General features: G+C 34.2%; 1 protein-coding gene across 3 annotated transcripts in view; it reads right to left on the bottom strand.

Annotated features, from left to right (window-relative positions):
* Positions 1-16142, bottom strand: part of CSMD3 (CUB and Sushi multiple domains 3) — a 585345-nt gene that overhangs the window by 254509 nt on the left and 314694 nt on the right. For all 3 annotated transcript variants that reach the window (XM_063423509.1, XM_063423591.1, XM_063423676.1), the window contains 2 exons: positions 3346-3528; positions 1883-2209 (listed from right to left, as the gene is read on the bottom strand). In XM_063423509.1, coding sequence (XP_063279579.1) covers positions 1883-2209; positions 3346-3528 — 510 coding nt within the window. The remainder of the gene's footprint in view (positions 1-1882; positions 2210-3345; positions 3529-16142) is intronic.

The following is a 16142-nucleotide window of genomic DNA, read 5'->3' as shown; positions in this document are numbered from 1 at the left end:
AAGAGAACTGCTATAAATGTTAAAAGGACATGAGACAAAAGAAAACACAGTGCAAATGTTAAAACTTCTGTGAAGAAACAAAGATTCAATATCTCATTTTCATTGTAACTGATTTCATATTTCAATAGCTCTGAATAACCCTTGACTTTCCAATATTTAGTTACGGTACAGAGATATGTCACTAGCAGTCAAAGGTTAGTTTGCAATGATGACTGGTACCTGTAAAAACCAGTAAGAAGATACCACATATTTTTCATGTCTACATTCTACATTTGTGACAAATGATCTGAGGGTGAATCAGAGCGCTGAGAGCTGAAATACAAGACAATATCAGAAAAATAATGTTTACAGAATAATCTGGTGTCAGTTTACTCTTTTCTTTTCAGACAGCAATGTTTAATGCAAATCTTAATAATTCTCTGAAAGTCTGACAACCTAAATCAAAACAGAAATAAAAAGAGAAAAAATAAAGATGGAGATGTGAAAGATGATGTGAGAAAAGTAAACAGCCACAGGGAGATCAGTCCATAAAATTTTATGAAAATAATGTGAAAATTGAAAGAAAAATCTGGTCTGGGTCTCTCAATTACCAACCTCATTAATCTATCATTTTATTTTTAAGGGTTAGTTTAGGGTTTTTTAGAGTAAAAAGGGAGAGATGTGCTCTCCTTCAAATAATGCTGTTAGATTACATCTCAAGTAAGCCTCTGGAATTATATATACTCTCAGATGTTAGAGAGAAACACAGGGATGGGACTAATTACACATGACATCACATTTTGGAAATACCAAAATATTTGTTGTTTTTCTATCTGTTGGCATGGAGAACTCTTCTACCTCTACCATCAGAAAGAAAAGAAAAAGAAAGAAATCCAAATATCCAGATGTGGGGATGTTGATGAGGTGGAGAAGCTCTGGTTGAAGGGTATGATGAACCCCCTATTAAATGCTCTCTTATTCCTATCATGCTCTACACATAGCAGCAAGTCTAATGCCTCAAGATACTGCTGGAGTGGCAAAATTTAATTTTGCATATGCTCCCATTAAAGTTTCACAGTGTATTTTGCAATTATTCATGCTGTGGCCCTGTGGCCTTGTATCAACATCTCTGCATTAGCTGGGAATATATCCTGTCTAGATTTTAGTGTGGAGTAAATACCAAAACACATGACACATGGTACCAATGCAAGGTAGGCAGCTCTTTATCTGTGTTTCAGAGGAAATTTAACAGTTTCAGCAGCAAAAAGGTGAATAAATGCTAATGGTATTTAGTATTGGAGAAGATATTTGATATCACCTTCAACTGTTCTTGTGGTCAGTAAGTAAGAAAGGTAAAACAGGAAAAAAAAAAAAAAAAAAAAAAAAAAAAAAAAAAAAAAAAATGACCAGTCTATTGTGGTTTGATCAAATAGCTCCTTTGGCTGCTCACTTAACTGCTGTGACTAGGAGCTAGCAACGATTGTAGCCATCAGCTCCAGGATATTACATATGTTCACAGCTGAACATATGAGTTTTCAAGAACAACAGTTTTGTACAGGCAATGGTAGTGATTAATATAATGTGGCACAAATTGCGTTGTCAGCAAATTTACTAAAGTCCTGTTATACAATTTGAAACTGGCCTGATTTGTCAGTCTGCCAAATACTACTACCACAATGATCTTTAAAGCCATAAATGAGAACAATATGTGTATTTTCAGCCCTAGCTGAAAATTTGAGCACTATTCCAACCAATTCCTCCATCAGGAATTTTTAGGTATATTGTATTTACTTGAAGCTGTATTACCATGGTGCCATTTTTAAATACTTATGCCTATGTACTAGATGATATGTTGAAAACGAAACCATGCACACACACAAAAAAACCCCAAATGAATACTCACTGTTATAAGTGATGTTAAATCCACGTCCTGACATTGAATGGTCAGCCTGAAATTCCAGACGTAAAATATGACCATTACTGGTAAGATGGGAAGGAACTTCAGCACCAGTAAATGTTCCAATTATGGGGGAATCTACAGAGTCACCATCTTTAACGGCAAGAAAGTCGAACTGAGATTCCAAATCAAAGTCATTAAAGGAGAGATGAATTCGGCTCCCAGGGTCTGAAATTATTGTCCAGATACAGTTTAAATTATTCCCATATCCCTCTGGATAATCTGGTGAAAGAACTGTTCCCATCGGTGCAGTGAAATTGGAAAGACAAGGAACTGCCAAAAAAAGGGAGAGCTAAATTAGATAACAGAATAAAACACTCAATAAGGACAATTTTAGTGCTGAGTACCGCAACTGAATAATTCATTATTTGTGGTGATAAATGAATCTGGAAAGAAGGGGTTTTTTTCAATCTTCATATCCCTTCCTCTCAATAAAACTACCTCCCAAGCAGAGCCCACAAGACATAAAGAACATATTTATTGCATTGGAAATCCATGGCAGTTCTTACAATTCACCCCTGATAACAATCACTTGGCACCACTTATTTTCTGTTTTAGAGAACTGTTTATATGAGCCCAGCCCTCCCACTGAGCACACCAAAGGAGCAGAAAGTCAATAGTGCCCTTATCATTTGTTGTTCACACAGAGGCATTAGAGATTAAGAAGCCTCAGAGAGACAAGAGATGTTTTGTTGTTATCAGGATAACATATTATATTGAATAAGTTCAGTTAAGCCATATTAAGTTGAGTTGCAAAGATGAAAGCAACTGATTGCACTTTGAATATATTTGATCCATACTATTTTAGTGGAAAAATCAAGAAAGGTGCTGCCACCAATAAGTATCACAATATTGTATATACCTATGCTATATAATGAAATATGCTATATAATGCAAGTGTTTTGCTTATGCTGTATAATGCAGCTGGAAGAGAACTGTAAATACTTAGGATAATTTAAGTGCAAATTAAATAGGTAAATAAATAGGTATTTATATAAAATAGATGGGGGGGACATGCAAATAATTTAAATTCTTGATTTCAATTCAGCGACTTCTAATCTGAAAAAAAAATTATTTATAAGACTAGCTATGAAAATTGTATCATACACAATTTACATCATAAAATCAACAGAATCCTACCAAAAAAAGCCAATAATAAGCCGCTATATCAAAGCACTTAAAGAGAATTGCTTTAAGATTTGGTGTAAGAGAAAAAAATGTTTTAGCAGCTTTAGAACCGGTCCCTTGGACATGTACATTAGGCAAACCTGCCAAAAAAAAAGCAAATTCATCCTGTCAGGAGAGTTAATTACATTTTAGTAACTCTGAAATCAATCACAAAAATAATTACCTATAAGTAAAGGTTATCACAATGACTTAAAAATAGTAAGAAAATATTTGGTACATACAAATACAGATTGGTATGTTTGCAGACCACTGGTTGTTTTCTTGGCAAATGATGGATTTCTCTCCAATTAATTCAAATCCAAACTGACACTCAAACCTTAAAACATCACGATTAGAAAATCCATCCCCTTCTCTAATACCATACAATGGTGTTCCAGGATCCCCACAGCTTTCTTTCTCAATTTCTGTTGAAATAAATAAAGAATTTATTTATAGAAGAATAAAACAAACTCGTTGCATGTATATGCTGACACATAGAAAATTTTAAGCAAAATAAAATCATCTACATAAGGACAGTTGTCAAAATGCACCACTGAGTCTGATTCTATACCCCAGCTTCTTAGGGAGGAAATTCTGCATTAGGAATTCCACCAGGGGGAATGAGTGAGTGGTTGTGTTGGGCTTAGTTGTTGGCTACACTTAAACCACTAAAAGAGATTAGAAAAATCAGAACTCCGTGTTTATAAAATACTTGAAAATTAAAGGATATTTCTAGCCTACTTTATTTCACAAAATTTTAAACAATAATATCATTAAGTAAAATACTGCTAGCAGAACATGACCTCGCAGTCCATGTTGCAGTACAGTTCAAACTGAGGTATCAATGACATGACAATTAAGGGAGTGGTGGCCCCAAAAGAATTGCCCACAGTAAAAGGGAGGCTAGACATAATTATATATACAAATTTATATACACAGACATTATGCAAATATATGCAAAAAATAATTTCTCCATAGTCAAATAACATTTTACCTCAGTAGTCTCTACTGCAAGGAACCTAACTGATTACTATTTCTACAAATATTAGAGCTATAATATTCTCTCAAGCTGTATCCTGTTTGAACTTTCAGTTGTTACAGGCATGGAAGAATCTAAAAAAAAGAATTACATGTAATGACAACAACAAATATCCCTGTACCATAGTTAGATGTTTTCTCTTTAAAGGTCTTGCAGCCTTTTTTTTTTTTCACATTTCCATATATGATAGTTTGAGTACAAGGAAAAAAAAAAAACAAGTGTTTTGATTTTAACTCAAACAGTTTTTCTAGGGTAATATTTTCAACAGCATACACTTGATTTCTCAAAGCTTTCAGGTATTAAGGTTATAAAGGTATTAAGGTTCTAAATACAGTTAAAATGTGACAAGAAGCAAATAAAGAATATTCCATTTTAACAAGAAACTGAAAAAGAGTTGAAGAGTATTTAAAAAAATACCACACAGAATTTTAAAAGGCTTTATTATTCTGTTTGGATAAAGAAAACGCAAAAGCAAAAAAAGAAAATCATGTAGTAAAAAGCACAGAAAACCATGAACACTTCTTATTGGTTTATTTGTGGGGTTTTTTTCCAAACAGTTCTAGGAAAGGATTGATATAATTTATTTTCATAAAAGGATAAAGCCAGGTTCAATTTATGGCGAGATTTATTAGGTCACTTTGATACCTCAAAAAAAACCCAAGAAAAAAACCACACACACACACCCAAAAAAAAAAAAAACCACAAAAGCAAAACAAACAACAACAAAAAACCCCCAAAAAAACAAAAGAAAAAAAACCCACCAGAACAAAGAAAAAAAACCCACCCGAAAACAAAAAACACAAAACAAAACAAAACAAACAAACAAAACCACAAAAAAACCAAAAAGAAAACAAACAAAACCAAAAGAAAAACAAAACAAAACAAAAAAGCTATCCCAAAGAACACCACACAAATTCACTCTCTTGTCTTCTATTTTCTTGGAACTGTTAATGTTGAATCTATTGAACCGCTCAGTTTTTAACTGCCAAAGAAATATAAAGTTTTCCTAGGCTGTTCTGTTAGATTAATACTATTCTAAGTGTCTAAGTCATTTCATATTTCATTTGGTAAAACAAATATATTCTATAAACAAATGTATTCTATAAACTAGTTCTCCAGCAAATGACTATATCATGTTTGTAGACTTATTGTAGTTTTCTCAAACAATAGGCAGTAAATTTATTTATACCAATTTCAATTTAATCTCTTTTCAGGCTTCTATTCTGATGTAGCTGCGGAATAATTTTCATTTTTTTTCTCAAATTTGAAAAGACACATAGCTGACCAAAAATATCCCTTTTAGGACTTAAAGGAACTTGGTCTGCATTCAAAAAATTATTAGGCAGAGTAAAATCATTTACAGGAGCTTGTTGGGAAAATATTCCATATGATTGGTATATCTGAGAGATTACATCCATAGCCTTATACTGAATTTGCTTTTGTAAACAAAATCAAGTTGAAGAAAATGTTGCATGAATAATGGATTTAAATGAATTAAATCATCCCTAAACCCCATTTGTATTAATTGAAATTTATGGCAAATATTTCCTTCAATACTTTTAAAACTTTCCTGAATGCATTGCTTGCAATACTTGATTATACACTTTCTAAATTTTGTATTAGCATCAGTTCATCTCTGAATTTGAAACAGACTGTTTCTGTTACTTAGTTTTTCATAGGAGCAGAAATGACAGGGTTTGATTTTCTGTTTTGTTTGGGGTTTTGTTGCTATTTAGTTGTTTGTTGTTTTGTTTGGTTTTTTTAATTGAAGTGCAAATACTTTTTAGATTTTTTTAGAGAATGTCAACAAATTTCCTTTAAAAAAAAAGTAAAAAACTAAGCTGCTTCCTGGGCTTTTGTCAGATAATCACATTTTAAGTAGCATGATTTTAGGAAAGTGTATTAATATTTCTTTGAATTGCTATTTATTTAAACTCACCGAGGAGTAAATTAAATTCACATTTTTTATTGCTAGTTCTACCACTTGTGTTTCAGTTTCCCTGCACTACAATAATTTTGTTTCAAAAATGCCTATCATAATTATGTTTATCATAGTTATGTTCAGAGCCTGACAGAGCCTCTCTTCTTGATAAACTCATACTAGTCCCTCACTGTAAATAATTTGTTCATGAGAAATAAAAATAATTTACTGTTGTTTTGCGACTAGCAGAAAACCAGAAAATTTTTAGACATCTTAATTATTACTACCATAATTAAAACTTTAAAACCCCCACAACTATAAAATTGGAAATTTCAGTGTGAGGTACCAAACAGTGAAGAGAAAGAGACAGGCATATGAGCTGCTCTTCTGGAATACAACTTGAATGCCTATCAATAAAACTGCATGTAAGAGTCCATTCCTCAGTGTATTTGTTGAACTAAAATATTAGCAGTTCTAAGGCTCTTTTTCATATAATGTAGAATTAAAAAAAAAAAGGTGCAATTCACAGCAGAAATTGTTATAGAGTATATTTTAGTGGAAACGCTATTTCTGTAGTATATTCATGTAAGCATTTGGAATAAGTTTATTATATATATATTGGCTACCTTGACAAGTTAAAAGTTTTATTGGTTATTGGTTAAGTACATTTTTGTATTTTATTTTACATTTTGGTTACTTTGTAGTTTTACATATTGGTTGTTGTTCTCTTTTATGATTCATTCTGCTTTTTGAGATTTGCACTTCATGTTAGCTACAATGAGATGGCTAGGATGGATATTTGTTTTCCTGTGATCACTATCACTGTGATACAAAAGATAACTATTGCTATTTGTGCCTAAGTAAAAAACCAATACTATATGCTAATATTATTTCTATTAAATAGTCCTTATTTCCTTTGTAGCCTTACAAAAAGGGAAAAACTCCTCCATCCATAAATAAAATTTGTTAAATGTGTTAACAATGAATCAGGTATTTTCTTTTTTTGTTTTAAGGTTTTTAAGACAGAAAAGAAAATCCATTTTTGTTTTCAGAAATTATATCACCAAGAGGGACATTAATAGTAAAAGGACAGATGATTTCTAGTGATGTTAGAAAGCCATATTTTTTAAAAATATAAACTCCTGTTGAAACTATCGAGGATACTAAGTTCGGAAAAAGCAATTATCCTAAATAAATCTGTACAGTTAGCAGTTTCACAGCACTGAATTAAGTTAACAATTGCCAAAATATTTTCTAACAAGAAATATCTAGAAAACATACCAGGAAAAGGGAAAAGTAAAATAATACTACAAAAAAAATTAAGATAACAATCTCCTTTCATTTTAAATTTCTTAAATTACTTTTGTATCTCTCACAGAAAGATTTTGCAGATTTCTAACCAATGATGTACTAAAGGGAGAGCCCCAGACTACAGTAACTCCTAATACAGCAAAATAGGAATGGGTTTTCTCTTATCCTTTCTCTTTGTGAAGGACAGGCCCATTTTGGGAGTGACTAAAGGGGGTCTTGGGGAAAAGAAATGGTCACTTACTACACAAATGCATTTTGACAGAAATGTACTGGAGTTAGGGTTTGAAGAGGTAATGTCTATCTTTCCATTCCTGTAACTCAAGAGTATATAAAAGATAAGAATGTGATTCCTATAAGGAAAAACATTTTGAAAGAAAAGACATCACTGGTGCACATTGGAAAAGTGCAATACTTTTATCTTGTTATCACTTTAGCAGAGATTCAAAAACTAGTTTTTCAGGGATACACCAAGCAAGACCAATCATTCTCTGCTTTAACAACCTCTCAGAATAATGCCCATTATTTGTTTTACTGACTGCATCAAAGGAAATACGACACACAATTAGATTTGTTTAGTCATCAGTAAAAGAGTATTTGAATTCACTACATACTATTTTTTGAAACAAAGAATACTGGATGAACTAAATAGTAGTATGTGAAAACAAAGTTCAAGTATGTGATTCAAAAGGATAAAGTTTGCTGTTTGATATTTTAATTCTTTATGCAAAAGCTACAAACATACACCACCATATATTGACACACTGACATTTTGCAAGATAATGCATAAAAATCTATGTAATCTCGCTTTGAAATACCACGGTATGTACAATTTATATACCCATTACTAAATACATAGATCTAACTTGGTTGTAAAATTGTGCTTATGTTCCCAATGCAGGATTTTCTTATTCAAAAATTTAGAAAAATATACCATCATCTATTTCACAGAGTCACAAAATGGGTAAATCTTGGAAGAGTGCACAGTGGGTCATCTGATCCAACCTCCCTGCTCAGGGTCATCCCAGACACATTGGGCAGGATTGTGTCCAGATAGCTCTTGAGTATCTCAAATAAGGGAGGCAATTTGTGTAAATTTTCCTTGCAAAGGCCAAGGAGCCAGTGTTAGTATAACCATCTTTAGGTTTTGACAGTGGAAGCACTGTCCCCATGAAAGAAGTGGTGGAGCTCATTGAGAAGATCTGCAGTGGGAAGAACCCATATTGGGGAAGTTTATGGAAGACTGCCTCCCATGGGAGGGACCCCATCCTGGAGCAGACGAAAAGTGTGAGGAGTCCTTCCCCATGAGGAGGAAGCAACAGCAGAGACACCATGTGCTGTCCCACTGACCAGTCCCCATTCCCTTTCTTCCTGTGCCGTTGAGAAGGAAGAGACAAAGAATTCTGGAATAAAGTTAAGCCCAAGAAGAAGGGAGGATTTTGGAGGAAAGCATTTAAAGTTTTAGTTCTTTATTTCTCATTATCCTATTCAGATTTTGATTGGTAGCAAATTAAATTAATTTCCTCAAGTCAAGACTCTTGCATCTGATGGTGACTGATAACACTGCCCTCATTTTGACCCATAAACTTTTTGTTACATTTAATCTCCTTGTCCTGCTGAGGAGTGGAGTGATAAAGCCACTTTGGTGGGCACCTGGCATTCAGCCAGAATCAATCCACCACATCATCTATCTTATCCTGCAAATTCAAACTTAAATATTAAGGAGAAAGGACAGAAAAAGCAGAAATTAGGAAAATAAAAACTAATAACGTGTGAATCAAATATATATATATTTCTCTGTGTAAACCAGGATGATAAACAATATAAATTATACCATGTGTCTTCATAGCATATATACTCAAAAAACATAATCTTAAAATTACATAGCAGACAAACAGTTGTAGACCAATTTCAGCAGTCTTAGACCATGCTTACCAATTTACATGGTAATAGATTGGAGATTGATTACTTTTTCTTTGTAATAGGGTTTAAGCATCAGTAAACAGAAATTTGAATTACCTAATAGCTGATACTTTCTCCTAAATATTATAATATTTATATGTATCTTCAAATAAAAGAGATAGTCTATTACCTATTACTGTTAAAGTGTGAATATTTTTATAAACAAAGGATAGAAGTTCATTTGTATGAGAATAAAATGTCTATTGCCATGTGATTTTCACTTATATTTTAAAGGTTATCAATACCCTTATTTCCTTCTAATGATCACATTTTTATCTACAGATTCCATGTCTTGGGAAATCCAGATACACAAAAAATTTTTTTTCATTTACCACTATTTTTACCCAGAAAAACTAGTGTGATTTTCCTCACCCTCAATTCTGAACAAAATAAGTTTTCTATTTATTTTCTATTTATTTTCTTTTTTTCTTCCTTGTTTGCCTAAAAGATAAGAAAGAAGAATCTTGTCCAATGTGTAGTGTGGTTTCTTTTTTTTTTAGCCATTGGCAAGTGTGAGGATAGGGAATAAATCTTCCATTGTTTGTAAATACAAAGAGAATGGAACAATGCCTGTAGCCAAACTACAAGAAAACTCCCCCTGTGCCTGACTGCTCTGGGTGAGACACTCACTACAGTGTTGCAGCGCCTTCTCTGTGCTCCTGGGCCCCACTTCAGAAGAAACAGGTATGCAGAGGGAGGGAAGGAGATCATGAGGGGGATTTAAGCATACAGTCTTTTCCCTATATGAATTCATGAGATGTTTAGTCTATAATGTTATACAGAACAGCCATTCAAGGGTACAGAGTTAGTTCTATTCTGTTCACTTTCTATAGGGAGAAAAATAATCTACAACAAAGGAGATTTTCTTTCCCTACTACATAGGTGGTGATAACCTTCTTTGCCCTTGCTGAAATGTGCCAATTGTCAGGATACTTCTAATTTCCTGATCATATAAGTTGATGAAACAGAATGTGAACATTTCACAAAGATAAATGGGGGGATAATTAATTAAAGGAGGATAATTTGTCTAACAACACTCACAGAAAGTCAGATGAAGTTCCTCTGAGAACAAAGTAAGAAAACAATGCCAGACACCATTAAAAGTAGTATTTTATGTATATCACAAGCAATTACCATTTATGGTATAAAGAAAACAGGTTACAGCTATTCTCCACGACAATATACTTTTCAGAGGGACAGCAGATATATCAACATGATTTTTATTGCATAATTTATCTGAAGTTTTCTATTACTAGTATAAAATATTTCATAACTATGTTATCCGTTATATATTTTAGGTACTTATAGACTTTATGGAAACACATATTCCTTCTCTTCCTGTTCAGGACTGTGTTCCATATCTAAAGTTGAGTTATTTACTACTCAGCTAGAAATAATCTGGCCTGGCTAATGAACGAGCCCTGTGGGGTTTTAAATAATAACCACATCTCCAATAAAATAAGTTACTCTCTTAATTTAGGTTTTGAAAATGAGCTGTTACACAACTCTGTCCACACAAACAATTTAATAGCACTATGACAATTCCCATTTATATAAAAAAAATCACAAAAACTTGGATATTTCCTAAATTTCTGTTGAAATATTGCTAAAACGCAGCATCTTGTTAATTCCAGATTTTCTTGCAAAAACAGCTGCTATTTTATCATTTAAAGAATTTCAATTAAAGTTGTGAGAATTAGCAACAATGTTTGTATTTCATGTATGCTGCCCCAAGAGATTCCTGTTGCTTTCATAGCTGTACTGTCCCACATCCTGTCAGTGTGGTCTTTCTCCTTCATACTGTCATACTGAAGCAATACTTGCTTTGCTGCGGCATAATTTTGATGTGAAGACACATATCAAGACAGACATTGTGTTTTTCTGAAACTGCAATGTGTATATGGATCTTTACATTCCCATTTGCCTATTCAATCACCTGTGCTTCCCAAACACTACAGCTTTAAGTCAATCACACCTTTCCTCTTCAGCTCATCTCCCTCTATCAAGAATCTAGACAATGGGTTGGAAAGAGGCGTGTTACATTTGCTTTCTTTACCCAGCTGCTTCAATGTGGAGCAACTACACTGGGGAATAGTTCTAATTCAGGATGACTTTTCCTTAATGTACCTTACTTTAGCTGGACCACTGAATAATTTGAAGAAATTTGCATGTAAATTTAAAACTTAAAATGCAATTTGATATTCTGGAGTGCTATCACATAATTAAACATCAAAAAATAAGTTTGGGGTTTTTTTTAAAAGAGAAAACATCTATGAATTTCAGCAGTTCTTTGTTAATATAACTTTTAATAGCAGACAACTCCATTATCAGCTTTTCTTATGGAATTATAGATACTAGGTACTCTCAAGGAAGAATAAATAGAAAAATAATACTAAGAAATTTTATCTAAGTCTGCCGTCCTTTACATAAAGAGTTTCAATTCAAATACACAGAATATCCCTTAGAACAGCAGTTACTGCTTGACTTGTCAAAAGGAAAAAACAATGTGAATAGGTAGTCACCATACTCAGAAATGTCTGAAATAATTTCCAAGGTAGCATTAAGACTAAAATCCATTTATTACACAAATTCTATAATTTCTGTGCCTGAATCATCTTTACTTAAGTGCTCTGGCCTTTCTCATTTTAAAATAAGACTGGTTTTCTTCCACAGACTAAATAAAATATTGTTAACCATGGTAAAGAAATTGAGCTGTATAGAATGCTGTCCTTTGACGTTTACCAAGTATTCTAGGTTATGATTAGAACATGCAATACCCTATTTTAATTATATGAGTAACAGGAATCTCATTTGTGTCAGTGATGATTTGACTAAAGCCTTTCACTCCACTTCAGAAAATCTTTAGCTAGTACATTATCTGTTGAACCTTTCAAATTTGTTGATCAAGGTAACCTGCACTGGCTCTGCATCTCTTCTTTAATGGCAATCAAGAAATTTGTCCCCTGATATGTTTAATAATGATCCAATGTATCATATTCTGAATATGCATGTGACTATACAAGTCCACCAAGGTTTTAATTTGGTAGCTACTGTATTGTCATTTAAACTTTTCCAGTTTTGCTGAGCTAAACATCTGGTCAAGATGTAAGATTGTTTGTTCCACCCTTGCTTTTGCCTTTTTTAGAAGGTCACAGAACAGAGCAAAAAGGAAAGCCTTTAGAGAAACAGTTACCAAGACTTATTTTTGTGGCTTGTTTTCTTTCCCAAGCTTCTGGTTCCATGATCCTTCAATCTGCTTCTTTCAGTTATTCCCTTCTGAGACAAGGCAACTATATCTTCCCAAAAGGAAGCTACAACATATTAGAACCAAACACATAAAATATCCCAATCCCAAAACACAGAACAAATACTGTTCTCTACCAAACACACTCACACACACACAAAAGAGTTCCCAGCTCAATTCTATGAACGCAAAGCAGGGTTTGCTCCAAAAGTCATTTAATGCATATGTGCTGGTCTTAGATGACAAGATTTTGGTAGTCAGGGGTCTGCAGAAGTGACCTCTGTGAGAAGAGGCTGCTCCCATGTTGGACAGACCCAGCTCCAAGAAGGACCTACTTCTGGTCAAAGTTGAACCTATCAGAAGCAATGTGCCCTTGTGATAACATATTTAAGAAAGAGTAAAAAAAATGCTGCAAAGCAATTGTGACAGAAGATCAATAAAAATATGTGAGAAACAGCCCTGCAAACATGAAGGTCAGAGAAGGAAGGAGCAGAGGTGCTCCAGGTGTGAAAGCAGACATTCCCCTGCAGCCCATGGTGGAGACCTCAGGGAAGCAGGCTGTCTGTCTGCAGCATGTGGAGGTCTCTGCTGGAGCCTGTGGATGACTCCACATTGCAGCAAGTGAACAAGCCCTGAAATGATCTGCAGCTAGTGGAGCAGTCCATTCCTGAAGGACCATACCCCATGGAAAGGACACATGCGAGAGCAGCTCTGAAAGAGCTACAGACGATGCGAAGGACTCCCCGCTGAATCGGGGAGAGCATGAGGAGGAAGCAGTGGCAAAGACCAAGTGTTATGAGCTGACAAAAAATCTCATTCCCCATTCCCAACCCACCCTTACTGCCCAGGTGAAGAAAAATTTAGAAGAGATGGGAATAAATGAGTGGAGTTTGGGAAAAAGAGGAGGTGGAGGAAATTTTTTAGTTTTGTTTTCACTCTGCACTATCCTACTTTGCTTTTATTTGGCAACAAATCAAATTAAAGTTCCTTTAGTTGAGTCTGTTTGTCTTTGACAACAACTGGTAAGTTATCTCCCATTCTCATCTCAACCTGTGAGTTTTTTAATCTTACTTTCTTCCCCTGTTCTGCTGAGGAGGGGGAGTGAAACCAGTTTAGTGGACATATTTGCACTTAGCCAAGGTCATCCAGCACAGAGAGATGCATATAAATTTCATATAAATTTCATCAGGCTGTCAAATGTAGACTTTTTCAAAGTTAGAAATGGAGTATTCTCACATCCCCTACCCTCCCAAAAAAGAAAGTGATAATAAGAGAGAGAAACCTTCCTAGGAGCTCTGATAAGACTGAAGCTTGGACTAAGCTCTCGGGGATTTCAGTTCCTGTCAGCTAAATCCTCTTAAATAAGTGAGTAAGCCTATGCAAATCAAAATTTTACAAACTGAATCTGGTTAGATATCCCCTTGCCAAATTTCAGGTCACCAATTCAATGTGCAAGAAAGTTAGAACTTATCAAAAAGGTTGTGTCTTGTTTTTTGTTTTTTGGGTTTTTTTTTTGTTTGTTTTTTGTTTTTGTTTGTTTGTTTTTTTATTATTTTTTTCTTCTTTTTTTTTTTCTTTTTTTTTCTTTTTTTTCTTTTTTTTTTTTTTCTTTTTTTATACTGGCCCCAGTGGAATCCCTTTTCCTGAAATCATGGTCTTTAAAGCTACTAAATGTTTTGCTTGAATTTGCTCATAAGCACTTCAAGTGAGATAGACACTAAGTACACATAATTTCAGCCCAAAATCAGTTAAACTTCAGAGTTTCTAAATGGCAAAAAATAATTAAATTAGTTATTATCTTACTTAGGAAATGATGATTCAACCTCAAAGTAATTAACTGGTTTTGCCAGTAATATGTTTTATTGTTTCACTCTCTATTTTGATTAAAATACACAAATTAGAGAAAAGAGTTTATTTGCATATGTATGGGAGAAGAATAACTAAAATTTAGACAGGAACTTCCCCACTAGACCAGGAAGATTACTACTGTGATTGTGTGTCCAATCTGTAATAGTCAAATATTGAAAAAATGTCAATGTGATGATGAGAGTAAATTTTTCAGTCCAAATAAATTTGTCTATAAGTTGCATGCAATCTGCTTTAAGTGAATATTTTGACAGTAAAAGAAAGGCTAATATCTAAAGAGCATGAAAGGAAAGAAAAGCATTCCAAATTGCATTAACATCCAGTTTAATATCAAACTTTTAAAGAAAAGTCAATAATGACTGAAACTAAAAGTGTGGCTTCAAAAATAAAGATACTTAATGGATGGTTTAATGCTTTTCTAAACTACAAGTTTTAGATCAACTACAGGACACTGAATATAACCACCTAAAAAATATAGGAGCACCTAATTTCTTCTTCCTGTTCTTTTTTCCTCCTCATGTCCACCCCCTTGCTGTACTGTACCTTACTGACAGCTTATACAACTTGGAATATAAATAGTAATGTTATTTATTGAAACAGAAATATGAGAGAAATTAGGATCACAGAAAACAAAAGGACTGATTCAAATTGATTCAAAACATATTCAATTGTAACAGTTCATTAACATTTTAATTTTCTTTGATACACAATACAATGTCTTTGTTTTAGGTCTAATGACCTCATTTTTCATATTCTCTTTTAATGGCATGTCCATTAAATCTGACAAGAAAGGGAAAATACGGTTCATGTAATTCAGGAAATATTTTTCAGGAATCTTATCAATGAATGATGTTTATCATAAAGTACAGCATTGCATAAAAGTTACAAGAAAGAGTCAGATAATAGCTTACTGTCCTGTAGTACAAATCCCTGCACATGCTACTTCATATTGCTTACTATATATATAGAGACAGCTTTTCATCTGCCTTAGTGCTGCACAGTTGTGCTGATTATCAGGTGTGAGTGGTGCTCCTCTGGGCTGGTTGTTGAGACCTGCACTGTTTAACAGGGACAGCAGGAATGAGGGCATCTGTAGCGAGTTTGCCAGCAACACCGAGCTGTGTGGTGCAGCTGACATGCTGGGGAGAAGAGAGGTTCAGTGTCACTTGACGGTCTTGAGAGTTGGGCCTGTGCAAACATCATGGAGTTCAACAAGGCCAAGTGCAAGGTCTTGCACCTGGGTCAAGGTAACAAGCAGACTGAGCAGAGAATGGATAAAGAGGAAGATTTGGGGCAGTTTGTTGACAGAAAGCTCAACATAGCCCAGAAAACCAGCTCTGTCATGGGCTGCATCAAAAGGAATGTGATCAGCAGGTCAGGGAAGGTGATTGTGCCCCTCTACTCTACTCCTGCAAGACCCCCAGGGGAGTACTCAGGACAGGAATGAACCTGTTAGAGCAAGTACAGAGGAGGGCCATTAAGGAAGATGATGAGAGAGCTGGAGCACCTCTCCTATGAAGACAGGATGAGAAAGTTTGGGTTGTTTTTCCTAGAGGAAGGAGACTACAGCAGCCTTTCAGTATCTACAAGGGCTACATGGAAGTTGAAGAGGGACTTTTTACAAGGGCATGTACTGAAAGGACAAGGAAAAATAGCCTTAGGTTGAAAGAGGAGAGATTTAGATCTGACATTAGGAAGA

The sequence above is a fragment of the Prinia subflava genome, chromosome 1 (genome assembly GCF_021018805.1).
Source record: "Prinia subflava isolate CZ2003 ecotype Zambia chromosome 1, Cam_Psub_1.2, whole genome shotgun sequence".
Lineage (NCBI taxonomy): Eukaryota > Metazoa > Chordata > Aves > Passeriformes > Cisticolidae > Prinia > Prinia subflava.
Note: the sequence above shows the minus strand (reverse complement) of the source record. Positions and strands in the feature narration are given on the sequence as shown.